Source organism: Clytia hemisphaerica, unplaced genomic scaffold (genome assembly GCF_902728285.1).
Source record: "Clytia hemisphaerica strain Z4C2 unplaced genomic scaffold, Clytia hemisphaerica genome assembly, whole genome shotgun sequence".
NCBI lineage: Eukaryota > Metazoa > Cnidaria > Hydrozoa > Leptothecata > Clytiidae > Clytia > Clytia hemisphaerica.
This window is the reverse complement of record NW_027103282.1, coordinates 1490505-1518205: the sequence shown is the minus strand read 5'-3', so window position 1 is coordinate 1518205 and position 27701 is coordinate 1490505. Positions and strand designations below refer to the sequence as shown.

The following is a 27701-nucleotide window of genomic DNA, read 5'->3' as shown; positions in this document are numbered from 1 at the left end:
CTTTTTTAAGATTTTGACCATTTTTGGTCAACGAGTGATCCCAGAACCTCCAAATTTGGCCCTACTTTACTAGACTCTCTCCTCCAGCAAATTAATTTGAAGTTTTACCACTGGGCACCTTTGCTTTCTATCATTCAGAAATGGGGCCGTCCACATAGTACGTACGCACTAAGGCGGGGAGGAGGGAGGTCTTCTCAAAAGCGTATGCTTGCGTACAGGGGGAGGGGAGGGGTCAAAGGAAAATGTACGTACACAGAGAAAAAAAATTTTCATAGCCCTTTTTTGCTTGTTTTTTTTGTTTTTTTTGCTTCATGTATGCAATAAAGGTCCGAACAAAACGACTTGAAATCGAAAATTTCTTCAACCGGGGGGGGGGGGGGGGGTTTGTTGAATGCAAAACTACGTACTTACCAGGGGGTATAGCCAAATGGAAAATGCACAAATGCGTTAGCTTGCGTACAAGGGGGAGTGGGTATCCGATTTTCGCCATTTTAGTGCGTACGTACTATGTGGATGGCCCCCAGGTCCGCGCATATTCGGAGATATAAGCCTTTAAAGTTGGAACTAGCGATTTTCTTTTAAAAAACTTAGAAAGAAATGACCGTGACACTTAAAAGGTTAAGACGACCTTTTGGGGGCCATATACTTTTCACATAATGCTCCAGAATGTTCTTGAAATTACGGCTGAGCTCAGTGTTCTTTTCCTTTGTAAAAAACCTATAATTAACGGAATTAAAAAGTAAAGGGATACAGCTATAGTTCGTTCCGAAAATTTATTTTTAGAGGGTTGGTATATCTGAGGAGCTCAGTCAAGATTTCTTAATCCCTACTAACAATGTTTTCATCTTAATGACAAAAGATTTCAAGTCAAGCTTGAAATAGACCAAAGCAGCTCTAAAAATATTTATTTAAATTGTAACTAAAATTTATTTCAAATACATAATTATCCTTAAAAAATGTTTTTCCATAAAATTCAAAAAAATATCACAATCATCACTACATTATTACGAATAGAAAATTTCGGAAAGAAAATTACAAGTAGACACAAAATTATACACATCACAAATAAGTGGTGGTAACATTTGTACACAACCTTAAATATTACCTTTAAAAGGTGAAAATATGAAAATTTACACAAAAGATAAAAAATTTACGATTAAAATAGAGAAAAAGAGAATACAGGTCATCGACATGTATTCGACTGTCAAATACTAATTCTAACTGAAAAATAATTCAGCACACGGCGGAGATTTTCGGCAAATGGTGGAGAAAACATATTCTTCCTTGTCGATAGTGTAGGAAAAGAATCTCTCGAAACGTAGTAAAACGCAAAATCTCGATCTAAGACGCCATAAACTCTCAGTATGATATATTCTCAAGAAGTTATTGGAAATAAGCAAGAACGAATGAATTTGATTAATCCAGGTACAATTTGATCTAAAACACCCAGTTCAGTTTCTCTGCAAAAGATGAGAAATGGGAAAATGCAGTTTTAAAGTACTATGCTACCTAAACATATGAAATCACAATAAAATGCAATAAAATTTCTAAATGTTAGTAAAATTTCCTAAGATCGTGCAAGGCTTAAAAATGTTTTGTAAAAAATACGAATGCAAAATACACCTCCTTTTCACGTAACCATAACGACAATGAAATGACCGTCTCTTCCCCTGGTCTTGAAAAAAATCATTAGTTGGCTCGGAAACATCTTTATTACTCGTTCAGTTTATAATCAAAAGGATCAGGAGCTCTCATTGTTCTGTTTGACCAAAATATTCACAGATAAACGCGCATGTTTTGGACTTCTTCAGATGGCTGAAGATGAAAGATCTCTCATTCTTTGATAGTAAAAGAAAAGACTATCTAATTCTTACTCGATCAATTGCACCTTTCCACCTTATCACTAACTCCTTCGCATGAATTCTACTCAAACATCATCTTCCTCGTAAAAATCTTCAGGATTATACAAAATATTGATCTCATAAAATTTGGCGCCAAATTGACGTAAGAACGTAAAATCATCTTCGTCGTAGTCGTCAGGGTCAAAGTCCAAATCACTCAGATCTTCAACGTCCGAATCTTGTCCTTCATACCCATAATGCAACAGAGTGTCTTTGGGATGATAAGCATCGTCATTATTGGCATCAGTAAGATTGGCATTAATGAACGCAGCGACATCAATATCGTCCGCACGGCTACGCTCGAAACGGGCGCGGGCGGCTGATTCGGATTCTTTGAAACTGGACGTGAATGTCGTTTCGATGTTTTCCGTTTGAACGGCTGTTTCAGCTTGAAGGAGTTGCTGATTTTCTTCTGTAAATCAAGAAAAAGTTGTGTTTAAAATATGAATGAACGAATCTCCCCAACATGCCTGTGATACTCCGAGTTTTTTTTATTACACCAATAAAATGCGAAAACCATGGTTAATGTTTCTAGATCTCGAGTCGATATACTTCTTGAAGATCCAATCTATTGAATACTAAGCTCTTAGGAAAAATTCAAGAATGAAAATATAGTTACCGTCTTTTTGAATGAATTGGCTTTTAGTGCTTGCTCCGAAAAGCGCACTGGCGGCTCCTGCGAACCCAGAACCATCAGCTCCGGAAACTGCAATGTTTGAACTTGCCGTACCACCTGCTGCCATAGCTGATTTCTTAGCGACGTTCGCGCGGGCGAGAGCGTCTGCTTCATCTCGGTATTCATCCATAAAGATGAGATCGCGACCTCCAGTGTGCATGAGGAGTTTCTCGAGATCGTAATTCTCAAAATCATCCTCACCGGCACCTAAGAAAGAAAAATATTTGAACTTTTGAAAGATTTTGAATAAATAGAGAAAAAGAGAGAGTGTCAAAAATCCATCACTAAACGTTTTACAAAAAAATTGCAAAAAGAATCAGATTTTACAAATTCAGGCTAACAGGAGGATGATGGTGTATTATGTATGACGTCTGATGACGCTTTTCTTTGTCAAAAATTCGACATTCTAAAACTCCTTATAAAAATGCGATAACACACATTTTCTTCTGAGTATTCTTTATTCTGGAAACTAATAATGTTAATATTCGGGTCTATAAATGAATGCTTTGTTACTGTTTTATGGGGAATGAAAACAAACCTTCATCGTTGTACGGCATAATGTTTTCACGGCCATTGTCATCCACATAAATAGGTATTGCTTTATTTTTCTTAGAAAGGTTGGCCACAGCTAACGCTACCAATACAAGAACCAATAAGAAGGCGAGCACTAAGACAACTAAGATCGTCATTCCGTTTGAACCCATCGCTGGCGCAGCACCTGAAGTGAATTGAGAAACATATGATCAAACTGACTTGGGTATTTTATATTTTACATGACCAAATGTTATAACTTGTTTATGCAAATTATAGCCTACTTGACTTTATTTCTGCCACTAATACAAGTAAAGGTTAGGGGCACGAAGGGTGATGAAACTAAAAAAAAAACAATCACACAAACCCAGAGGAGCATCTCCTGGTTTGATACCGCAGAAAGGTCCAGACCATCCAAAATAACACAGACAATATGGTGGAGAGCCAGCGATGCATACTCCTCCATTGAGGCATAAGCTTGCAGCTCCTGCATCACAAGAACAATTCTTATACACGTTTTCACGGTATATTTCAACGTATTTGCTTTCTTGTTCCACTTTTCCAGGACCAATTTTTCGATCGAGGTAGTTTCCTTGGTAAGTGTTGTGTGCGATGCATCCTATGGGAAATGTAGAATGAAGACTTTTAAAGATGATATTAACAGAGTTTAAATTTTAAAAAAAGCTTAGAACATAACAATATAGCATTTTCTTTCCTTCAATTATTCCATACCTGAAACAAATCCCGTTTTCGAGAACTAAAAAGAATTGATCGTTTAAGCCTAAATAAAAGACTAAAGCAAAGGAAGGGTTGAAAGTAGAGGGTTTAAAGATTTAGATAAGTTGAATTTTAGAATGGAAATCGAGTATATGTAGATATTTGTAATGTGATACTTTAAAAATATTTTCTTGAAAAGGTCAAGCCAGATTTATACGTGACTTAGGTGTGTGATTGAGTATAAATTCAGTATGAAAGGAAACGAACCTCGGAAATTATCGACAACTTCTACGTCTCCGTTAATTTTGTACAGATTACCACCGACGTATAAAACACCTGATGTGTCTAACAACTGGTGTCGTCCTTTACTACCCGTCACACGACCGACAATCTCGTTATTTGACGTCATTTCTAACGTCGCTTGATTACCGATACGGTGGACAGTGATGTTATGCCACATTCCGTCGGTGATGTTAGCGTTGCTAAGGACCAGTGTTTTGTTGCCATCACCAAGATTGAAATGATAATGAAGACGCCGGTCGATGATCTGAAAATAAGCAGATAAAAAATTAAAGAAAGCCCAACAGCATTATGATATTAGATATTGGTATCCTAGTTGATCTTTTGAAACATCATTCGTTTCGAATGTTCGAATCAATAGATCTTCGAGGTTGCGAGTAGTCAACTACCGGGTCTCGTGTGTCTTTGACGGATATTTCAATAATACACAAGGCAATGTTAAGAAGGTTTGAAAAAAGAGCTTTCCCAGCACAAGACATACCTCAAGAGTACTGAATTCAAATCTCCTCTGGAACCTGGATCCTTCTTCATGTAGAATGACACCATCTCCTTTCGTGCGCACTTGCACTTTGTAATGAGTGACGTAACGATCATACCACGTAACCGGTTGTTTCGTAATGGTGTACTTTGAATAACTGTTCGACATGTATGTGTAAGCTTCCACTCCTGAAAAATAATGGATATAATTTCAAGAAATTGTCCATTTTGAAATTATACATCAAGGATATCAATAGACTAGAGTCTACTTCTGGCTGATTTTGCTTTTTGATAGTTTTTGATGACGCTGAGTCCAGTGAAGTAGACATTTGAAGAGGTTGCCATTTTGAAAATGAATGTTTAAAATCCAAATAACAAAACAAACTACTTAGAGTTGAAAGATATAACCAATAACAGATTTGCAATCTCTTATTCTGAAATAAAAACATTGCTTTATACTGTTTTTACCTTCCAAAAACAACTAAAATCTGGCGCACTGTTTTACAGTCCGCCTAAGCAAAAGCATATTACCATATACTACCGGGCTACTTAATCGCGCCATCCAGTCTATCAAAAAGCTTTAAGTGGACCCCGGGCTAGGATATCAATGGTGAAAAGGATCCGTGGATTTACTTTCACTCATTATCTAATTTATCAGGGTTTCGATAAGGAATCGATTGCATCATTTTTTCTTAGTTTAAAGGATTTTAGAAAACTTTTGAAACGTGGACTGGTACAACTAAATAATAAGTCTCAAGCGTGCGTGCTGGACAAATGTTTTTGGGAACTTTCCATAGTCATGTTTAATGAACCAAATCGTTTTTTGAGATACTGAACAAAGACGGTTTGTTGGTGAAAAAGAAATTTAAAACGACTCACGTTGATCACAGTTGCTTCCCATCCATCCGTGAGAACACTGACATGCGTACGATTTCGTCATCACGTTCAACATGGACATATCACAAATACCATTATAGCAAGCAGGACAAAACATATTCGTGAAAAGCGAGCATCCGAGCTCCGTATTGTAATTCAACAACGGGAATCGCAAATCGTACATTCGTCCGTTGTCAATGATATTACGGATACACCCTTTGAAAGGCATGAAGCGGTGCGTGCGGTCGTTAACGTCGCGGTTCGGATAGCCAAGCGTGTAATCACGCACTCCACCGACTTGTAGAGGATAAATACCATTGATAAATCTAAGAATAATAAGTGGAACAATTTACAGAAAGGGCCAAAGATATAAGTATACGATGCTTTTGATGCTCGGAGTGTTAAATGAGGCTGTGGCAGAAAAATTGTGACGACACAGTTCCAATAACAAAAAGGTTTTATTTAAATCATTCGTATTTCTTTTTTAATTGTCAAAGAGTGAATTGACGACAACAATCTATTGTGGCCCAGAAATAATTTTCCTTAACGTCAACGAAGTTTCAATGATACTTTGGCTAAAGAAACTTACTTCCATCGTCCGGGAATGGTTCCAGTTAATTCACATTTGCTTTTATCTTGAATGGAAGGTTTATCCCAGCTTTCTTCAATCGCTGCATAGCGGCATCGATCCAAGACGACTTTGATAAACTGAAAACGGAAATGATTAGAGATGAGTAACTACTTTAGATACAGGTTGAAATTTAACTAGAAGACTGTCGGGTGATGAAATTTTGAATGTAAACTCGATTATTCAAATAGGTTAGACCAAAGAAATTTGTCCAGTTTATAATAGATACATAGAATATTAATCAAATTTCACAAACCTAAAAAATCTAGATATAACAGACTGGTATTTTTAAACTACTTCAGTTACGTCGCTATGAAGAACATACTATAGGTAGAATGGTTACTAGGGGTTACCACAGAGATTTCTGTTACCTTTTCACGTTTATAGATACGGACGTGATGGAAGACACCATCAGCAAGTGTTGAATGAACTGATTTTAATGTCTTCTGAAACACTTTCCTTTCACCCTGACTGACTGAGATGCGTAGCTGACCATTGTCCAAGTCGATTGCCAGGAAGTCTGAAATATCCGTCTTTTGCCCTAAGGGAATAAAGGAAGAAGATCTTTGCATTGTTCGCCTTGAGTTATGCATTTAAAAAAAATTAGCAATGTAAAGAAGCTTAGCACGGTCTAAAACAATTCCTTTACTTCAAAAGGTCATATTAGGAACTAGGCGAATGAAAAGAATTAAGATTATCTCTTAATATAATTTTTCCTTACATTTGGTGATGGGCCCATGGTACAACAATAAACCACTTTGTCTTTGTGTTGCGAATTCAAATTCAATTTCACCTTCATAGAAAGAACTCAACGTATCCAACCAGAAATATCCATTGTCTTTGATATGTCGGGTCGTCGCTTGACATTGAGGGCCGTCGAAACCAGATGGACATTTACATCTATAACCGTTAGAGCCAAGTGGAACGCAAATACCACCGTTGAGGCAGGCTTTGGAGTTCAAACTGGTGCACAGGTCAGGACCTTTAGCTTGTTTGGTACATCGGCTGAGGACTTGAACATCAAAAGTAACGATTGATTTTCCAGATTTCTGAGCAGGGATGATTCCATTTTCATTTGAAACTGTGGTGTATTTGCTGCTGCCCTGGATGACATTAGAACAGAAGCCATCTCTGCAAGTCTCTTTGGAACAAGCATCGATACCAATGGAAAGGATTTCACTACCTTCAAAAACAAGAAATAGGAATTTGACGTTTGCGTTTTTACTAATTAATATTTATTTTCTCAGGGGTTAAATATTTTGAAACATAGAGACTCGTGTATTCTTTTTTTCGGTTGACTGTTTGTTTTACGCCGGTAAAATTCCCCTTTTAAAGTTAGATCTAAGGGTAGAACTTGCAAGGCTCGAATTTCAATCACCGTGATCTATATCATTAAACTTGAAAATTTTCTCAGAAGCAACTTCTAGAAAATTTAAGATTAAATCATAAGCCTCCATAAAAACTAAAACTAGGCTATATCAAAACAACCTTCCAGAAAAAGATGAAACAGATATACACATACCTGTCTCTCGTTCAAGTTCTTCTCTCTTCTCACTGATTTTCGTCAACAGCTCCATGTAAGACATATACTCTACATCGTCATAACCTGAGTCCGCTCCCACCTTCTTCAAAATGGTGAACCAGATGTCCACTCCACGGTAGACTGATCGCGCTTCTTGCACGCTAAACACCACCACTTGGCTTCGATCAACACGTAACACTTTTGATATGATGGATGCAAAATCGACGTATTTGATTTCATTACATGTCAACGGTTTTCGTAAACCACGCATGCGTAGAGGGAACCCATTTTGAACGACTTCATCGGGGATATTGGCGACATTTATATCGATTGAGCTCGTTACGTCCTGACCACTTAGATCTCTTGAGACAACTTTAAATTGATAATTTCCTTCCTCAGCTCCAAGTTCGGTCACTTGAACGACTCCAAACTCGTTAATCGTGAAACTCTCACTCTTCGGTTCCAATCGATGTTTATAAGTATGATTCAATCCTCGATCATTATCGATAATCAAGACTCGACCGATTTCCGCATTTTTTATTTTACCGTTATACGATAAAACATCGAAGGTCATTTTGCCACCGTTTGATGCCTTATTGTCATTTTTATCACCGACCTCCACATAAACATTGGTGGTGCTCTCCAGGCCTCCTCTATCAATTGCTTTGACTTTGATTTTATATAATTGTTGATCTTTAACGTCTCTATCAAATTTGGCGTTCGGTTTTGTTTTGATGAAAGCTTTGTAACTGTCCGCTTTGTTGTAATCGATAGTGAATAAACCGTACGGATCGATCAAATCGAAAGTGCAAGGACACTGATTTTTGACCGGGTCGTCTGGATCGGTAATATGTACGGTAGTGACCAATTGCTGTGTTCCGGTTAACTCTTCCTCGACATGTCCACAGAAATCGGGTGGGCGGAAAGAGGGTGGATTATCATTGACGTCGTTAACCAAAACAGTGAGTTGGGCGTAACCTGTTTTGGGTGCATCGCCCCGATCACGCGCCCCGATTTGGATAATGTGTTCTGATAATGTTTCCCGATCTAACTTCCATGCTAAGGTGACGATTCCGATTTCGGCGTTGTTTTCATCACGTCGAATATCGAATTGATAATTCTCATCGGGGTTGACGATAAAGAAATCGAACTCTTTGTTGACGCCCGAATCTGCGTCTTGTGCTGAAACTTTGATGACCTATTGAAAAGAGCAAACATGTAAAGGTTGTTTATAATTATGAGTCGCGCATAATAATAGTCCGTTCACCGCTTTTCGTTGGATAATCGTTAATGCTTTCCAAGTAAAAGTCTTTTCTTTCCACTATCGTGAACAATGAAAATATTAGCGCTTATAAACACCAGAATTATTCGGATGATAGAGAAAGAATTATGCATACATGCATGAAGCAAGATCTTTTAAGATATTTTGAAAATTTGATTTGGAAAATAATAATATCTATTTCTCAAGGATAATGAGAAGGAAAACATGCTAAAAAAAGTTATTGTTAACTTTAAAAAACAAAATGGATTCCTAAACAAAACATACCACTGTCCCAATGTTTGCATCCTCACTGATGTTGGTTTTGTAAGTAGCTTTACTGAATCGTGGTGCGTTATCATTGCAATCCTGAATATCAATAATCACTGATGCGTTTTTCTTGCTGATCAACTCGATGTAACCCCCGTCTCGCACACTAATGAACAATTCGAACCGTTTCTTTTCAGTCTCGTAATCGAGGCTTCGGGCAACGGTAATTATACCTTTCTTGTTATCGATCCGGAAATGACGTGGTGAGTTTCCACGTGCTATGGCATAAAAGAGTTCCGCATTTTTTCCCAAATCGTTGTCTCGAGCAACGACTCTCGTAACTGTATCGCCAAAGTTGTAACATTCCGGTACTTGAACTCGTGTGACGTCTTTCTCGAAGTACGGGTACTGATCATTGGCGTCGTCCACCAGGATGGTGACTTCGGTTTCACCGTGTAATGGTGGCTCACCGTGATCAGTTGCGCGCACGATAACCTTGGTAGGGAAGAATTGCAAATAATGTTTCACAAAGGCATTGATATAAGATTACATTCACATTAAGGAAGAGATGTACGAAATTTTTGGCCTTAGGATCTCAAACAATTAAGGGCTCTGGTCATAGTGAAAAATCTATTTCAGAATTTGAAGATAAAACCTTATGTTTTCGCTTCTTTGACATGTTTAAGAACAAACTGCTTTTGAAAAAATGAATTTAAGTAATTACATCATGAGTAATTAAGGAATAAGTGTGGCATGGACCTTAATAAAACGTCATAACGACGCTATTCATATGCTTTTCACAAAAAAAGCCTAATCTTCTTGGGGAAATCATTTTGTTGTTTCAAACTTTTTTCAAGTTAATGACAAATAATTTATTGATTTAGATTTTTTCGGAAAATGTTCTATTTGGCTACATCCCAAGCTATAGCTGTTTTCGTATGGAAATTTAGTGGACAAAATTGCCAAAAATGAGGTTTTATGGAGATTTTAAAGGAAAAATACTTCCACAAAAATTTTCCGAAATTCTATTTTTAAATACTAAAAAGATACATTATTACCTGAACCAAAAAAAATTCCAAAATGTTTGATTTTTACCGAGATTAGGGCTTTAAAAGGTGAAATACTCTTCTTCGAAAAAACTCTTCGTTTTCTTCTTCATTTCATTTTTAATTTCAATTTTTCGATTTTTAAATTCTAAAAAGGTAGGTTTAACAGGACATATAAAAAAGCTATAAGCTAAGCATTTAAGTTGGTGTAAAATCGAAAAATTGGGTATGTCCAGAGCCCTTAAACTAAGGCTTTCATGAGGTTTCTGAATACATTCAAATATGTTTCAACATCTGTCTCATACACAACACAATGTCTAACATTCTTGCATAATCCTTATTTTTTCAACCGTATATCCTGTTAAGCTCTTTATGATATGCAACACTGTAACGACTTAAACGAAATTTACATATAATTTCATTGTTTTTCCTTTACCTATTTCATCATTTGCAGACTGATCAGTGACGTAATGTCAGAAGATATAACATGGCTACATACTTTAAATCTAGTTCATTGGCTAAAAAAAGAAAGCATACCTTGAAATGGTTATCGTTGCTTTCACGATCCAGTTTCACTTTCGTTCTTATCAAACCTGTGTTTGGTTCAATCCGAAAACGATCTGTGTGACGTCTCAAAGAGTACGTAATCATTGCATTGTCTTTTTCATCGCGATCTTTGGCTAAAACGTAACCTACTGCTTTACCAGGCTCTTTGTTTTCTTCTACTTTCCGTATATACGGACCATCCAAGAATACAGGCTTCTCGTCATTCCGATCGAGAACATTGACTTTGATGACACTTTGACCGAACCGAATACCATCGGTTGCAAATACAAGGAATTTGTAAATGGGTTTCTCTTCACGATCGAAAGGGACTGGACCTACACAGCAAAAGAAGCAGGAATTAATTATTACAAATACAATCAAGTCAGATACACGTATGGACCAAGTTTGAAGACGCTGAACGAACGTAAGTGGTTATAATGAGCTTAAGTATTTGTTATAGCAGTCAGCTTTGCTCCTACTTTATTTTTCATTCATCAAGTTCTCAAAACAAAGTCTAAAATTGTTAGGGTCGGTACCAAAATAGTCCAGTGCCTAAAACTAAGCTATAAAATGGAAAGATAAAAAGTACCTGTGGTGATAATTCCTTTGTTTTTATCAATAGTGAAATATCCGGTGGCTTCTTTTGCAAGTTGATACGTGATTGGTTGTTGAGTTTCCGGACTGTCCGCATCGACGGCTGCCACCGTAGTGACGTAAATACCGGGCGCTGAATTCTCCGGAACAGTTGCATTGTAAAGAGGTTTCAGAAAACGAGGGTTGTTGTCGTTAACGTCTTTCACCTAACACAAATACGGAAAATAAAAAATAAAATGGTATCCTGTTCAGACGTTAATATAGCTTGTTTTAGCAACAAGCAACAAAACAGGGAAATGGTAAAGCAGCCTGATTTAAATTACAGATGAAAAATTTAAAAATGAAAAATTATAGCTGGAGGAAAAATTGAAAAAGATTCTCGAGGCAACATTATTTTTAAAAATTCATTAAATCTTGCAAAATAAAACTAAAATAAAAAAAAATTGTAAGAACTTTGGTATTAGAAAAGCTTGAGATCAGAATCAAAACACAAACAAACGCAAAAATAAAATTACTCACGTTGATAATAACAGTAGTTGTATCATCATATTTATAATCACTAGCCGCTATCTTCAACACGAATGTCTCCGTTTCTTCTCGGTCTAGTTCCTTTTCTACGGTCACGAAACCGATGCTTTTCCCATCCGTCCGGTGAATGGACTTTGTACCGAAATATCCTTTATCATTACCGGACACAATATAGTAATTCAATCGCGCATTCTCTCCTGTGAAAAAATGTGAAGTTTTGAAAATAAACACCTGGAAAACACTCGAGACTCGTTATTTAATAACACGGGTGATCGATCGATTACCACAGTCAAGATTACCAGAGTGTCATATAGAATGAAATACACAACCAAGACCGGGATTTCCTTTTCGTCTGCGTAGAAAAAACGCCGCGACGTCTAGTATAATGGCTACCGTCAACGAGAAGCTCTCATAAATAAAGCTCTAACATTCGATATGCTTATTCGATTAAAATCTAATTCCCCCTGAAAACGGAATTAAAGAACGTCAACGTTATTTAAAAAACATACTGACCTGCATCTTTGTCTCTTGCTTCAATCTCCAAAACATTAGAACCAATTTTCACGTCCTCCATCACTGTTTTGTTGTATTGTTTATATAAGAAGACTGGGGGCGAGTCATTAACATCGGTTATTTGAACAGTCACAGCCACAGAATTATCAAGCGGTGGATCAGCACCATCGGTCGCTCGCACATTAAAAGTAACGCGCGGTGTCTGCTCGCGGTCAAAGCGTACCTTCGTTTTAATGACACCTGTGACAGGATCGATTGAAAACATCCTGCCTTCTTTACTGTTAACAAGAGAATACGTCACTTGACCGAATTTCCCAGAATCCAAATCAGTAGCGTTGACTTGTTCCACGATTTGTCCGGGAGGCTTATTCTCGGACACTTTTCCGAATTCATAATTTGTGATGAAGATTGGTGAATTATCATTGACGTCGAAAATTTCAATTTCTACTTTGATATGACTTTTCATGCCTCGCTCATCTTTTGCTGAAACGGTTAAATCATATTTTTTCAGTTTCTCATAATCGAGCAAGCGACTTGTCTTGATTACTCCAGTTTCAGGGTCAATTGTAAAAGTCTTTGGTTTATTTGTGGAGGGAAAGTTGCCAGGTAACAGACTGTAATAAACTTTTCCGGTGGTTTTTGTGTCTTGACTTACAGCTTCTACTGTCAAGACCTCACTTCCAGCGCCAACATCTTCAGAGAGCCGCGTTTTGTAGCTAGGCTGTTTGAATCGGGGAGGGTTGGAAGATCTGACGTTGATATCAATCTCAATCGATGCAAAGTTGGGCCGGGCACCTTTATCCCGTGCCTCTACTTGAAATTTATACCAGTCTTGATTCTTTCCTATCAATGATTGAGCAACAGATACAGCACCAGTGTTTGGATCAATTTTAAACTCAGGAGTCAGGCTAGCTTGTTTGATGGAGTACACAATCTCTGCGTTGGTTCCCTCATCTGCATCTTGCGCACTGACTTCAATGACAACCTGATCGATAGAAGTGTCTTCAGAAATCGAGATATCGTAACTCGGATTGGAAAACACCGGAACATGATCATTGATATCCTCAATCTTAATTTCTAACTGACAGCTGGCGGAATTTCTCTCCGCGGTGGAACGTCCGTTACCTCCATCTAAGGCGATGACGAGGACAATGTAACTACTCTTCTGCTCACGGTTGAAAATACGATTTGTGGAGATTTCACCAGTGGCGTTGTCGATTCGAAATGCTGGCTCCACCAATGCACCTGAAAATATGAAAGAGTTTGGGAACCTTTTTTAAAACTTTTGAAGGACCAGCGAAAGCCTTACCGGCAGTACTCTGTATCATTATCTTTGTTACAATTTTTTTTCAATACTTTATGCAACCCATTTTAAAATATTCCAAACATACAGACGTTGAAAATAGTATGGATCATACGTCGCACCCCCGTCTTTTATTATGAAAGCATAAATCATATGATAACCATACTCAGATCTTCGAAAAAAAATAAGCACAACTTAATCTCAGAGACTCAGTTTCTGACATTTCAAAACAAAAAGTCCTAAATAAATAAAAAGCATGTCGATGCATGACATAACCTTACCTTTCCAGAAGTCAGAAAAAGCATATTTAAGGTTCGCGTACATAGCAACTCATATTTACTACATGCTTATTTTTTAAAACGTGTAGAGACTTCAAAAAAACATGGACCAATTTTTCATACCTTGTTCTTGTTGTGGTTCTTGTAATTCGTACTCAATCTCTCCGTTCCTACCACGGTCACCGTCCGTTGCCGTCACTCTAATGACGTATGCACCGACGGAGGCTTGTTCCAACACGGATGGTTTGTATTTCGCACAATCTTCAAATAAGGGGGAATTATCATTTACGTCATCAATCCTGATTTTCAACGCAAAATAATCTTTATATAGCCCATCGTAAGCGCTTATGTTGAGTACATAATTATGTTGTGTGAAGGATGGAGTGCCTTTTGTCGTGATTTGCACGACCCCCGTCTTTGGACCGATCTCAAAATTACTATCACCCCCGGATTCAATGGAGTACGTTAGCTCATCATTATCTGGGTCACTAGCCTGGACCGTGAAGATAACAGTTCCAGACTTGATGAGTTCTACCATTGAAAGATCCGCCATTTTGGGTTTGAATATCGGGTGATTATCATTGGCATTTTTAATCGGAATCACCACATCTGTGACACCTTTCAAAGGGGAATCACCATTGTCGAAAACTTCAACTTGGAAACGATATTCTTTATGTGTTTCATAATCGAGTTTGCCAATGTTGGTGATAGCTCCAGTGATGGGGTCAATTTTGAAGATATCTTTAAACTGGTTGATGCTGTATGTGAGCAAACCTCCGGCGCATTTCCCGAATTCCCCGCAATCTTTATCGGTTGCCGTAACTGTGAGAATTGTGCTGCCGATGCCGAGACTTTCGGAGATCGGTTGAGGTGGTCGATATGAAAAAGTCGTGAACTCCGGAGCATTATCGTTTTCATTTGTTACTTGTATAGCTACGTTGACTCGACTTTCCAAAGGACTCTTGCTGTGTTCCTTAGCTAGGACGATAAGATCAAAAAGAGCAGATCCAGATTCGTAATCTAGTCTACCTTGCAATGTGATCAAACCTTGAGAATCAATACTGAAGAGGTTTTTCTGGTTTCCACTTTCGATGTCATATCGGACTGGAATTCCGGACAAACTTCGAGCAGACACTCTTCCGATAAAATCACCCGGTTCAGCATTTTCACGAGCAACGAAATGATAAACATCTTTTTGAAATTCTGGTGGATTTTCACCAGTTTTGATGTAAACGTTTTGACGTGTTGTTCGTCTTGGCTTGCCACGGTCTGTTGCCTAAACAATGGAAAAAATGTTTTGGAAATTTCAGAGTAGTGCAAATTTAAGCGCCATCAGCTTTTTAATTCAGGTATTTGACAGATACAAACCCTTTGATCAGGCTTATAATTTCAATTAACTCATTTCAATAGGATGTTCTTTTGAGCCATAAAAATTCATTTGCACTATCTGTTATTAGGAAAATTTGATATTTAAACCTTACCTTAATTGTGACATTGTACCATTCTTGATTGATTTCCCATGAAGATGTTTTAATCTCCGAAGTGAAAGGATCTATGGAAAACGGAATCGTATCGGGTTCAAGTTGCAAATCGATTGTACCCGCGTCTCCACTATCTTCATCCTCTACGGAAATCTGAAGTACCGTTGTCCCTAGTTGTGCGTTCCGGTTGACTTTCCCGATCAAATCTTTCATCGTGAAGACCGGACTGTTATCGTTTTCGTCGGTGACCTGGATCCGAACTTCGTATGTGACGTAATCACTGACATCATCAGTATTTGTTTCTTCGATAAAAATCGTATACTCTTTTGTCGATTCGTAATCGATTTTCGATCTGATACGAACGTTTCCTGAACTTTGGTCATCGATGTAAAAAGGATTTTCATCCGGGTAGATGATTTTGAATACGGAATTGATGTATCGACCACCGACTTTTCGGATTATGGAAGAGTCTGTTAAAGCCACACTTTCGCTGACCGATCGAATTTCTTCACCAGGGAGTTTGTTGACAAGGAGGACTCTGACTTGAGCTGCAGATTCAAAGCCACCTGTATCTGTTGCTTGTACTTGAAACGTGTATTGATTGGTGCCAACAGCTAGTCCTTGAAAACTTTTCAGCGATCTAATAACACCATTATAGGGCCCAATTTGAAAATAATTTCGTGCGCTTCCAATTATGTTATATTTTACTCGATCACCAATGTCCAAGTCGTAACCGTCAATTTTGACAATGATTGTATTGACTGGACTGTCACGTGGTACAATGGCTTCGATTAAACTGTTCACCGCATTACGGAACTTCGGTAAATTATCGTTCACATTTTCTACATTGATTTCAATACTTGATTCAGCGAAGCGCTCGCTCAAATCGGTCGCGCGGACGTAAATCAAATACTTGGTGTTCTCTTCAGCGTCCAAAGCTCTAGTAGGGTATATCGTTCCCGTGTTTGCATTGATTTTGAAAAGCCCGTTTTCATTTCCCTTGTGAATTGTATACTTCAGCTCGTCAACGCTTACAGCTGTTGCGCGGCCGAGAGAGAGTGACGGGTCCTTATTTTCCTTGGTAGTGAATACAAATTTAGGTAGTGCGAACTTCGGTGGACCCTCTTTAATGACTGCACGAAATTGGACGACCGCTTGACCACTCAAAGCGACCGAACCGCTGTCCTTGGCTTTGATGTTGAGCGTAAATGTTTTGATGAGTTTTCCATCTTTGTCTTGAAGCAAAGCGATTGGCTTACGCAATGTGATGATACCGGTTGCACTATCGATGGTGAAGGTGCCGTCATAATCTCCATTGACGATTTGGTATTGCACCTTTCCGTTCAGACCACTGTCTAAATCAGATGCAAACACCTGTGCAACGAAAAAATAATTATATAATAATTAAATCTTTTTTGCGAATGTATTTCGAAATTTTGTTCCTCATGATCATTTATGAGATGTTTTTGACAATTCTTCCTTTTTCATTACTTTGTAGAAAACTAAAGAGTTCAATCTTGACCAAATGTCTGTTGAAAATGGATGTTTGTATCACTGAGAAAGTCAAGAAAATAATCTTACATGTAGGAGAGATTGTCCAGGTTTTTGTGTCATAGAGATGACTTCAGAATAAATGGTTTCACTGAAGGTTGGAAGCTCGTCGTTGATGTCTTTCACTACAATCTTCAACTCTTGCAAAGCTGGTTGTTTTAAAGAAAAGAAAAGTTAATAAGAATCTTACCCTGATTAAGGGCACTGACCATAGTCGAAAAATTATTTTGGTATTTGAAAGTAAAAGTTATGTTTTAGGTTCCATAACACTTTTAACAAAGAATTGCCTTTACAAATTACTTTTTGCTCCGGCCTAGGAGCCTTTAATTCTGTCTTCCGACAACAATAACGACGGTCAAGGCGGTCAAGACATTTTGTTTTGTTTATCTAATCCGATGATCTATTCCGATTTAATAAAAACGGATTATCTGGATTCCGATAATATTATTATCTCAGTGAAAGATAGTGATCATTTTCATCATTATTCATGTTGTTTTGGACATGATTTATGAGAAGTTTGATGCATACTTGTTCTCTAACAATGTGGAAAGACTTTGGAGAAATTTTGGCCATGAGTCGTCAGCTGAGTGCTTAAATCTTGCATATGGCTAACTTCTCTTCTAGACGCACAAAACCATAAAACTCTGTAACTTGACAATGAAACTTTCAAACACACATCCATTGGAATTTAAAAGAGAATACTAAAATTACAACATTACAGTGCAAATTTGAAAAAGATCTGAGTAGTTTTTGTGGTGTTATGTGTATGGCTGAAAATGATCCTGTTTTATATTCATCATTTGTTGACTGGCGACCGTTCCTTTTGATTTTTCAAACCCGACACAGATATTTTACAAACATATCACTATGAGAATTCAATAAAGGATACTAAAACACAATTCCTGTGTAAATTTGAACAAGATTGGAGAAATTTTCACAGTATTATGGCTGAAAATAATCGTTTTTGGACTTTGTCGTAATTTCATCGTTCCTTTTGATTTTTCAAACCCGTCACAGATTTTTTACAAACATATCACTATGAGAATTCAGTAAAGGATACTAAAACACAATTCCTGTGAAATTTGAACAAGATCGGAGAAATTTTCACAGTGTTATAACTGAAAATGATATTTTTTGGACTTTGTCGTAATTTCATTGGCTGGGGCGACTGTTCCTTTTGAAGATTTTCAAACCCGAAACAGGTTTTTTCCAAATATACCACTATTTATTACATACACACTATTGTACCATTTTATTTGGTTTATCCTACTCTCCTCCAAGTATTATCCCAACAGAAAAAATAATGCTTAGCTAAAAACCCGTGGCCTCTAATTTAGGCCTAGGAAATTTTATCCGGACAATCAAATCAACGGCGCTTCGCTATTGGCAAGTTTAAAAAAAAATAAATTTATAAGAACTTGGAAATATTGACTTCTAAATGTTTATCTCCTTTAGCTCCAATTTTGAACTTTTTAGTCGAGGATGAGTGGGCGGGGTGGGGTTGGTTCTTTAGGCAAGAAAGTGCATGTGTAATCACTTAGAAGAGCTAAACTTCCAGCTGGTTTATTTATTCGTTAAGATTATTTCTCATACTCGCTCTGCAATAGAATTATTACTTTGCTTTCTGATCTGTTCTGATTAGTAGTTTGTGGGCAACGTTCTAACACAACTAACTCAACAAGCTCATCTTTCACATCTTTTAATCTCTTAAGCCGGAGCTTCCAGCGCAGCTGGTTTATTTAAGTTAAAAGATACGCGATCTACCGCAAAAGTTTTTTCGAAATAGTTTTTCTTCGCCGAAAATAGGCTCTTCAAAGTTGAAATACTCTTCTTCGCAAAATTCCTCATTTTCTTCTTTATAAGATTTTTTCATTGCGATTCTTAAATTGACATTATTAGTAGCTTAGACTATTCAGGCACAATATTTGTGTAGCAGAGGGTGGCTGTTATGAAACCGTGCCATAAAAATATACGTATTTTGTATTCCTCGATGTAATACTGCTAGCATATAGGTTAAATTTTTCTAACTGGGGTAATCACCTAGTTAGCTTCTTTATATCCAGATACTTACCATAATGTTTCATGGGTCCTTGGTCTTCTGCTTTCACCGTTACGAAATATTCACCGGCAGCTTCGTAATTCAACTGTCTTGCCAGGGTGATCTTACCAGTGTCTTCATCCATACGGAATGGATTGTCGTTCTTACCAGGGCTGATAGTTTCAGTGATTGAGTACTTGATCTGTCCGTTCGTCCCTCTATCTTTATCCGTCGCCTTGACAGTGTAGATCTCCATGCCAACTGTAACAAATGAGTATTATAATGAGTATTATGCAAATCTCATTCAGGGGTCCGTCTGATAGTGGTATCCACTTTTAGAGACCATGTCCTCTTCAAAAAGACTCAAAATATTTTTCAAAATAAAAAGGAGACTTTACCTAACGACCCTTCTTGCACAGATATCTCTTTCATGGCAGTCTGTTCAAAAACTGGAAAATTGTCGTTTTCGTCGATCAAAGAGACTTTAACGGACGCCAAAGATGTTTGGTATCCATGCGTCATTTGGACCTTCAAATCAAACTGTGTCTCTTTCAGCGTGTCAACATCAATCGGTTTTTGGACGTACAGAACCTGCAATCAAAGATGAAACATGATTTTCATTAATATAGAAGTTAAGTTAAGATAATGGAAACTTCGACTGCTAAACCAGCTTTTGTTTTGAAAAGTTCAGTTTACTGCCTAATAAATCTCCATGTTTTGTTCCATTTCACACTAAAAGTAGGAAAACGAAAGACAAACCATGGTTTAGGCTTCGAAGAGACAAGGTAGGTACAAATATTGTCAAAAGGTTAGAAACAAACCTTGTTATGGTCGATACAAAAATGAGCCGCTAAATCTTCAGAAAGCACTTGAAAAGTTGTTGTTGACGAAGGATTGTTTTCTGTTGTCGTGATCGTCAACAACTCTGTACCTATCGCTGCATTATCATCCAAAGACGCAGTAAAGGTTGTAGGGTTAAATACAGGTGGTTTTGTGCCCGCTTTAACTTGAGCAAGGACTCTTAGTTGTGCTGATTTGACATTTCTTGTGTTGCTGTCTGTAGCGACAATGGTGTACTTGAATTGTGTTCCGATGGTCTCCCTATAAAGACGTAATACGCGTTTAATATACCAGTTCAAGTTTATCACTCTTCATAAAGCAAAGCTTAAATACTGCCGAAATAATTCATAATCATTTTTTAGAAGAAGAAAAAGATAAAGAACGAACAATAGAAGCAATAAACCTATCCGAAAAAAAAGTTATTAAAATATAGAAACGACATATGGGAAATGTTCATCCAAGTGATCATACTTACTGTACATCAGCGTTAATAGAGACAATACCATCGTTGCTAATGACAACCGGTGCATTACCATCGACGGAGTATTTCACCAAACCATTCACTCCTGAATCTGCGTCAAAAGCTTTGACCTAAAGATTGAAGGAAACATTGATGATGGCGACTCATCCACAGCTCTCAACAACCTCATCGCCTGATTCCTCAATTAGATGGTGTTCTAGATTTAGAACGCCATGCTACAACGTCAAAAAGGGCCGATAGGGAAGGCAAACTACGTTCTCTTATGCGTTATAAAGGATCACAGTTTTGAAGAAATTCGATTTGTAGAGGTTTCGAGCTTTTCAAGTCAATTGTATAGTTTTCAGATATATATCCGTTACCCGAAAAAGAAAACAAAATTTTCTATTGTCAGCCATGTGAGTCCTTTTAGTGGGCTAGATAAAAGTATAGAGGACTATAAGGAGTATAAAATTCAAGGTTTATAAATGCCATATAACCACTTACACGTTGAATGATGGTCCCTTCTGGCGAAAAACGGTCAATAAAAATCTTCTTTTCTTCATCTGGTTTATCGAGCGCAAACACAGGAGTGTTGTCATTTTCATCACGTACTTGCACTGTAAACAACTTTTCTGCATACTTCGGTGGTAGTGTGGTTTCTGTAGCTCTAATGATTAAAGGGAGCGAGGATGATTTTTCAGCATCTAGCGGCTTTTCTAACATCAGTTCTCCATTTTTCAGAGTCATCGAAAAGACTCCATCTGAATTGCCACCAACAATGGAATATTCAATATTGGTATCGCCACTTGTTGAGAATGTCGTAATCTTTGAATTGATTGCCAGACTCTCCGTAACCTCATTGGAAGACATACCATCACCGAATGAAAGGGGTTGTGCACTTGTTGGGTGTACGGAAATCGAAACTTTGACAGATGTTTTCCATGAGTTTGGCGAACCTATTATGAAAAAAAGTAATTATTTCAAACATACCATATTATACTTTAAAGGAGCGTCACGAAATTTTCAAAATTCCAAATTTCAAATCATCACTTCTTTAAATCAAGAAAACGAAAAAGAAGAAATCCTCTCAAATAAACTTGTTTGAGAAATAAAACCTTGATCTCTGGCGTTGACGGTCAACGAATATTTTCTTCCTTCACTCAAAGCGGATTTGACGAAGATATCCCCTGACGGCTTCAGAGTGAACCTGAAAGAAAATGATATAGCTTTATTTGAAAACCAATTTGTGAGAGATTTTAGGGTTAAATTTGCTCTCAATAATACGATTTACCATCCATAACAAATTGAACGTTGACAAAAATCTTTAGCAACAGAGAATAACTTCCAAAACAATTCAAAAATACTATGGGATAAAACACATATTCCTCCCAAGTTTCTACTTACATATTCGAGTCAGCAGTTTCTTCCAGATCATAGGAAATTTTCCCGTTTGATCCATCATCGCCATCATGAGCAGACACTTGAAGAATGGATTGACTGATCTGTGATCCTCCTTGCAAAAACACAGCGTATGATTGTTGAGCGAAGATTGGTTTGTTGTCGTTTGTATCTCGAATTTTCACTGGAAATAGAATGCAAAAGGAATATTGCAGTGTAATTATAAAGCGGAGGGTCAAATTTGTTCGAATTATGGAAATTTCCCGTTATGGAGATTTTTTGGTTTAGTTTTGGTTTTTTGGTTGTTGGTGAAGGGACCAGAAGATTGTTCGAGTTAAGGAGACATTCGAGTTATAGAGGTTCGAGTCATGAAGACTCCACTTTATCTCTATTTGAAATTACTTGAAAGGGGCCTAATCGTAAAGAGATTTAAAATAATATTTTATTTTTCTAATCAAACTTTGAAAGTTGACTAATAATGAGGTATTTATCATGGCTGATAGAAGACATTCTGATCAGATGGCCAGATTAACCCCAAAGGTTGGTTTTGAAGTACAAGCCTTATAAATAATGACTAACAAATAAAGGTTTACAGCCCAAAAAGCTACAAAAGCCCCTTGAAGCGTATAAGACACTGGAGATGACTAAGAAGATCCACTAGTAATGTAACACACCTTTCAACATAGTTGATGATTGTTCATTTAAATTCTTCTTGTTGATCGCTTTGACTTCAAATTCATATCCTGTTGTCTCTTTACTCCATTTGACGCTATCAGACAATTTGACTTTGACAACGCATGATCTCAACTCTGTAGTCAGTGTGAACAAGGAAAGTATTTGAGGCGTCACACCTTTGGTGCCCCATTCACACAAATGGCTGCCACTCGTTTCACTGGTCACACCGAGAGTCTGTACCAATGTATTTTCCACGCTGAGAAATAGAAAAAGAATTGACACATTATCGAATGTAAAGATACTTCGTATCTATGTATACTTCGTACATCATACTATAGATGAATGAGATTGGAGGTTTTAAAAGAACTTAATCTTTTAAGTTTTTAGTCAATGTTTAGTAGATGGTCTTCCTGAAAAAGAAATCAGGCATTATCGTCTAAGATCATATATATCATGTTGCATAGGATAGGTCACCGTAAGGGAAAAGGGAAAGAAAGGGGGGGGGAAGGAGTGATGGGTCACAAAATAAAGAGTGATGATACTCCGGTGATGAAATCTCCGCAAAAGGAAATAACGATGTATTCGTAAATTTGGGTAGTCTCATCCCTACTTCTTAAATATCGATACTGGTCAAGATGTGTCTACCACCTTCTACAAGCAAAAGACTATTAAACATATATTTTTTTGTTGGCACCTGTTTTCATTGAGATCGGCTAAGAACAATGATCGGTCAAAATGCGGCGGATCATTTGTGTCGACAACATTGACGTTGACTGTCGCTTCTGTTGTTTGTTTGCCGTCTGTTGCCGTGACAACAAGCTTGTATTTGTCCAAAGTCTCATAATCTAAGTTCTTGACAGATAATTGACCTGAAAGACATGACTGAATAATGTCAATTTAAGGGCAGGAATACTAACAAAGATGAAATGAAATCTATTTATGACTGTTACAATGGAATTTAAAAGAAGGAGTGCTAATTCAGCATTAGAAATATTTAGTGATGAAGAAAAAAATAATTTTACGAAGATATCTTGATTCTAGAAAATGTCTGAAATGTCTTTGGAAGGAGGGCCTGAAGAGGTGATTTCATTTGGATTATATATGTGTACGTCATGTGTCCAAAATCTTTCAGCGTCACAAACGATAAAGAATACAAACGTTCTGCTTTATAATAATTCATTAACTTCGAATGTTAGGGCTAACACTGTGTAAATGATTGATTGCTACGAGAATAAAGTCAATGGCATATGTTTGTATTATGGAAGGAATTTTAGTGTTTCATAATTTGTGGCAATATTGCTGATTGACGTAGATTTTAAATCCCAACAAAATGCAGCAGATACAGTACAAAGCATCAGAATGGCAGGCTATACCTTCTCATGACATATCACTGAGCTAATCTATTATGATCTCTTTTGATGTCTCACGACAGGCCTTATTCACTCACATCAAAATATATAATACAGAGATTAGGTCTAATTTATTCAAGAAAATAGGTCATCACAATGACCAATGATATCTTAAATGATGTTGATTATAAGAACAATTTGCGGAAGCTGTGACATTTGTATGTTTTATTAATTGGTTTGTAAAGAATTTTGTAAGACTTCCAATAATTTATGAGAAAGACAAATCGGTTTTAAAATCCAATCTGAATTCAACAGCTATACTTTCGTACTTTTAATAAGCTTTTAAGCTTATCTGATCATCAAACCTTTCTAATAAACATATACAAAGACTAAGGTATTATCAGTCAGTTTATGCTTTGTTAATAATGTGTCGTTATTAGAAGCTTTATTTCAATGAACTCAGACTGATGATATTTGATTTATGTTACGTCACATGATGCTTTTATGAAATTAGACAGGAGTTTGTCTACACTGTTTGATTATGAGAGCTATTCTTCCCAAAGTATATATATAATACAGAAACCGTTCTCCGTTACAGCATAGACATTTCCTTAAAGATATCGAAATTCGTACTTTATGTTTGGTAGTACATAAGACCTTATTTAGATGTAGTCTCTTGTTCATTGGAAACTTTTTGTATCTGATTTTATGTCCATACTGTTGAAATTTACTCGGTAGCGAAAAAGGTTATCACGTTTACTATAGTTTCATAAGACATCCAAAGTTCAAAAGAAACCGACCATCTATAAATTAAAAAGGGGAGAAAACCACATTTGAAAAAGTTACAAGCAAAAAGACCCCAAAAGACTGATAAAAAATAATTATTTCAATTCCGATTTTTCTTTATCGATCTTTGTATCAAAAGTTGGTAATTCTCTTTGGAAAGTCTATTTCTTGCACAAAAGAGTTTTTAATGCAAAAGCAATAGTGGGCTAGGTATTTATCAAAAAATCTTTGTTTTTGTAATCACGTAGGGCTATTCATCTAAAATTTCATGTTCCTTTATTAGAAATTCAATAATTCATAACGCAAATTTCAAAAGGGCATTTAATATATGGAAATAGTTTGCAAACAGACCAATTGTGTCTGCATGAATTAAACATTACTTTTCAAAAACCCAAATGTGTATCAAACAACGTCTGAAAAAACCCTTTCCATTGAATATTTCCCATTTTAAAAGTATCCCAGTATAGCAACATGACCTATCTACTGAATATTTCATATCATAGATAATAATATTTTAAAACATATAGTTATTGCACCATTTTCAGCCTCAAATTTCCACATTTTAACAAAATTTGCAAGAGCAGTACCTTAAGAGCCCCCCTTATTCGAGTTTGATTTTATCAGCCTTCAAGTCTTTGTAAAAGATGCTTCTGTTAGATTCTAGACATTCATAGATGTTAAAAAGAAAAATCAAAATCAATCATACCTGTATTTTTGTCAATAGAAAAAACATTGCCAGTATTTCCACTCTCAATGGAATAAGTGACGTCGCCTCCATCTTTGTCAATAGCAAATAAACAAACCAAGCTAGGGATATGACCAGAGTTTTCAGCAACATTGACAGTCAATGAAGATCTGGTAAATACTGGAGGATTATTATTTAGATTGATCACAGTCACTGATACAACTGCATTGGAGGATTCTGTTTGTCCTTCAATGAAAGCTGAAACTTCCATTGAAAAATATTTGGTTTTCTCGTAACTCAAAGGCATAGTTGTTGTGATCACTCCTGTATTAGTGTCTAATGCTAAACTGGTGATGTCTCTACTATTACGTAATTGGTAGATGGCAGATTTCTTTGATGTAAGAGTTTTGGCAAATACAGCAGCCACAAAAGTGTTGGCAGGCAGGTTTTCTTGAACGTTTGCATTGTACATAACATGAGACATCATTGGAGCCACATTCTCATTCGCAGTAACTTTAATTTGGACATACAACATGCCTGTCCGGCGATATCTACCATGATCTTGTGCTCTGATGTATAAATCATATGTTTGTTGTTCCTTAAAAATTACACTTGTGGTAATTTTGCCACTCTCTTTACCAACTAAAAATCTTCCAACGCCACTTCCATCAACAATATTGTATGTGACTTTTCCATCGTCAGTGTTTGATCCATCTCTATCTGCAGCTCTGGCAGTGAATCCTATCTCAGTGTTCTTATTAACACTTTGCGGAATGGATAAACTGACAGTGCTTGGGAAGAAATAAGGGTCATGAAGATTGGTGTCTAAAGATTGAATTTTGATCTCCACCTCCATTGAGGCTCTTTCTCCAGCTCCATCTTTGACATGAACTGTCAGTTTAACAATATTTAATGCCAATGTTTTGAGGGATGTGCTAAGCGTGACTACACCACTCTTCCTGCTAATATGAAACATATCAGCATGCACACCTGATAAGCTGTACTCCAATATAGTTAAGGGTCCATAAGGGTCAGTATCAGTAGCCGGTACAAAGAAAATGGTGGACATTACAGGGACATCACGCCTAACTGTTACTAAATGTTTTGTTTTTGGAAATTTTGGGGGAGAGTTTCTTCCTCCAAAAGTAGTGGTTGGTGGATATTTTGGGACATTTAAAACCTGGATTTTGATGTATGCCTCAGCAGTCAGAGGATTCAGGACAGCCTTATCCTGTGCGATGACAACCAACTGAAAAATATTTTTGACATCTTCGTTCAGAGGTGCTGCAACATTTATGACACCAGTTGCTGGGTTGATGACAAAATCATCATTAGTCTCTTTGAAATGGTAGTAAATTTCACTGTTCTGGCCCTCATCATTATCAGAGGCACTAACTTTCATGACAGAAGTCATTATTTGAGCATTTTCTTGTACGGTATTTTGCCATTTAACATGCAAGAAAACAGGGGGATTGTCATTTTTGTCTTTTATGGTGACTCTTACAACAGTTGTCTCAAACTTTTGTGCATCACCTTTACCACCATCATTTACTCTGATTAAGAGATCTAAGTACGGTGTTAATCTCATCTCATCACGATCAAGTTTCTTGTTGGTTTTCAGTACCAGTAAATCAATATCACCTCTTTTACTGGATTCCACTCGAAATTCATTGTTATTATTCCCTTCAACTATTGTGTAGCCTGCAATACCTGAGCTGTCCTTGTCTGTTGCGAAACAGTCCTCCAAACCTGCAACAATAGTATCTGCAGACATACCTTCCTCAACATGTCCATAATAAATAGATTTATCAAATTTTGGTGAATTGTCATTGGTATCTTCTATCAAAACTTTAACAGTATGAGCTGTGCCACCATACTTAAGCGCCTTATTTCTAAGGACTGAAACTATGAGTATTGAATTTGTCTTTCCTATTTCGTACTTTAAGCGTGATTTTAATTTCACTTCACCATCAGGTGTGATCAGAAAGTGCTTGTACGCTGCAGGATCAGCGTATTCATACAAGGTATAACCAAGACTGTTATCATTAAAGCGTGGAAGTTCAAATACTGTGGAGCCAACTACAGTAGATTCTGAAACCTTTTTCTCGGTAAATTTAGCCAATATAGTCCATACCACAAAATTAAATATCACAAATATTCTGTATATTTCCATGTTGATTAAAGTTCTTGGTGTAAACAGACATCTACATTATCCTTGACAATAAAAAGGCTTTTTAAAACATAACATGTCTTCCCAATTTTAAGCCAGAAAGGTCTAAAATTACAGAAAAAGTCTTTAAAAAGTATTAAGAGACATGCAAGCCATTTAGTAACATGATACCTTCTATATTATTGTGATTTCACTTACTTTCAATAAGTTTGAATTATCAAACAGAGAAACAAACATACAAATCATAAGAATAAAATATCAATTTCTCTACTAATTCGACCATGCGTCAATCAACTCTGTACTT

The 27701-nt window shown here is 36.9% G+C and overlaps 1 protein-coding gene across 1 annotated transcript; it reads right to left on the bottom strand.

Annotated features, from left to right (window-relative positions):
- Window positions 1–910: 910 nt before the first annotated feature.
- LOC136804054 (protocadherin-like protein) lies at window positions 911–27701 on the bottom strand. Its single transcript, XM_067060796.1, has 29 exons — window positions 25249–27701; window positions 23102–23276; window positions 22407–22663; window positions 21739–21916; window positions 21450–21541; window positions 20839–21290; window positions 20350–20465; window positions 19856–20135; window positions 19433–19625; window positions 19068–19295; window positions 17027–17145; window positions 15446–16819; window positions 14088–15240; window positions 12384–13628; window positions 11862–12067; window positions 11338–11548; window positions 10740–11083; window positions 9175–9651; window positions 7629–8826; window positions 6828–7289; window positions 6478–6647; window positions 6068–6186; window positions 5482–5804; window positions 4607–4791; window positions 4093–4372; window positions 3476–3727; window positions 3116–3295; window positions 2521–2784; window positions 911–2313 (listed from the first exon to the last, which is right to left on the bottom strand). The coding sequence occupies exons 1-29, from the start codon at window positions 27398–27400 to the stop codon at window positions 1928–1930; spliced, it is 13071 nt and encodes a 4356-aa protein (XP_066916897.1). The 5' UTR covers window positions 27401–27701; the 3' UTR covers window positions 911–1927.

Bases quoted from the DNA above. Each gene is read 5' to 3' on its own strand.
- LOC136804054 (XM_067060796.1), bottom strand. From the start codon at position 27,400: ATGGAAATATACAGAATATTTGTGATATTTAATTTTGTGGTATGGACT. The intron at 20,136-20,349 runs GTAAGTATGATC...ACGTCTTTATAG, and splicing joins TCTATTAACGCTGATGTACA to GGAGACCATCGGAACACAAT. The intron at 4,373-4,606 runs GTATGTCTTGTG...GCTTATTTTCAG, and splicing joins TTGAATTCAGTACTCTTGAG to ATCATCGACCGGCGTCTTCA.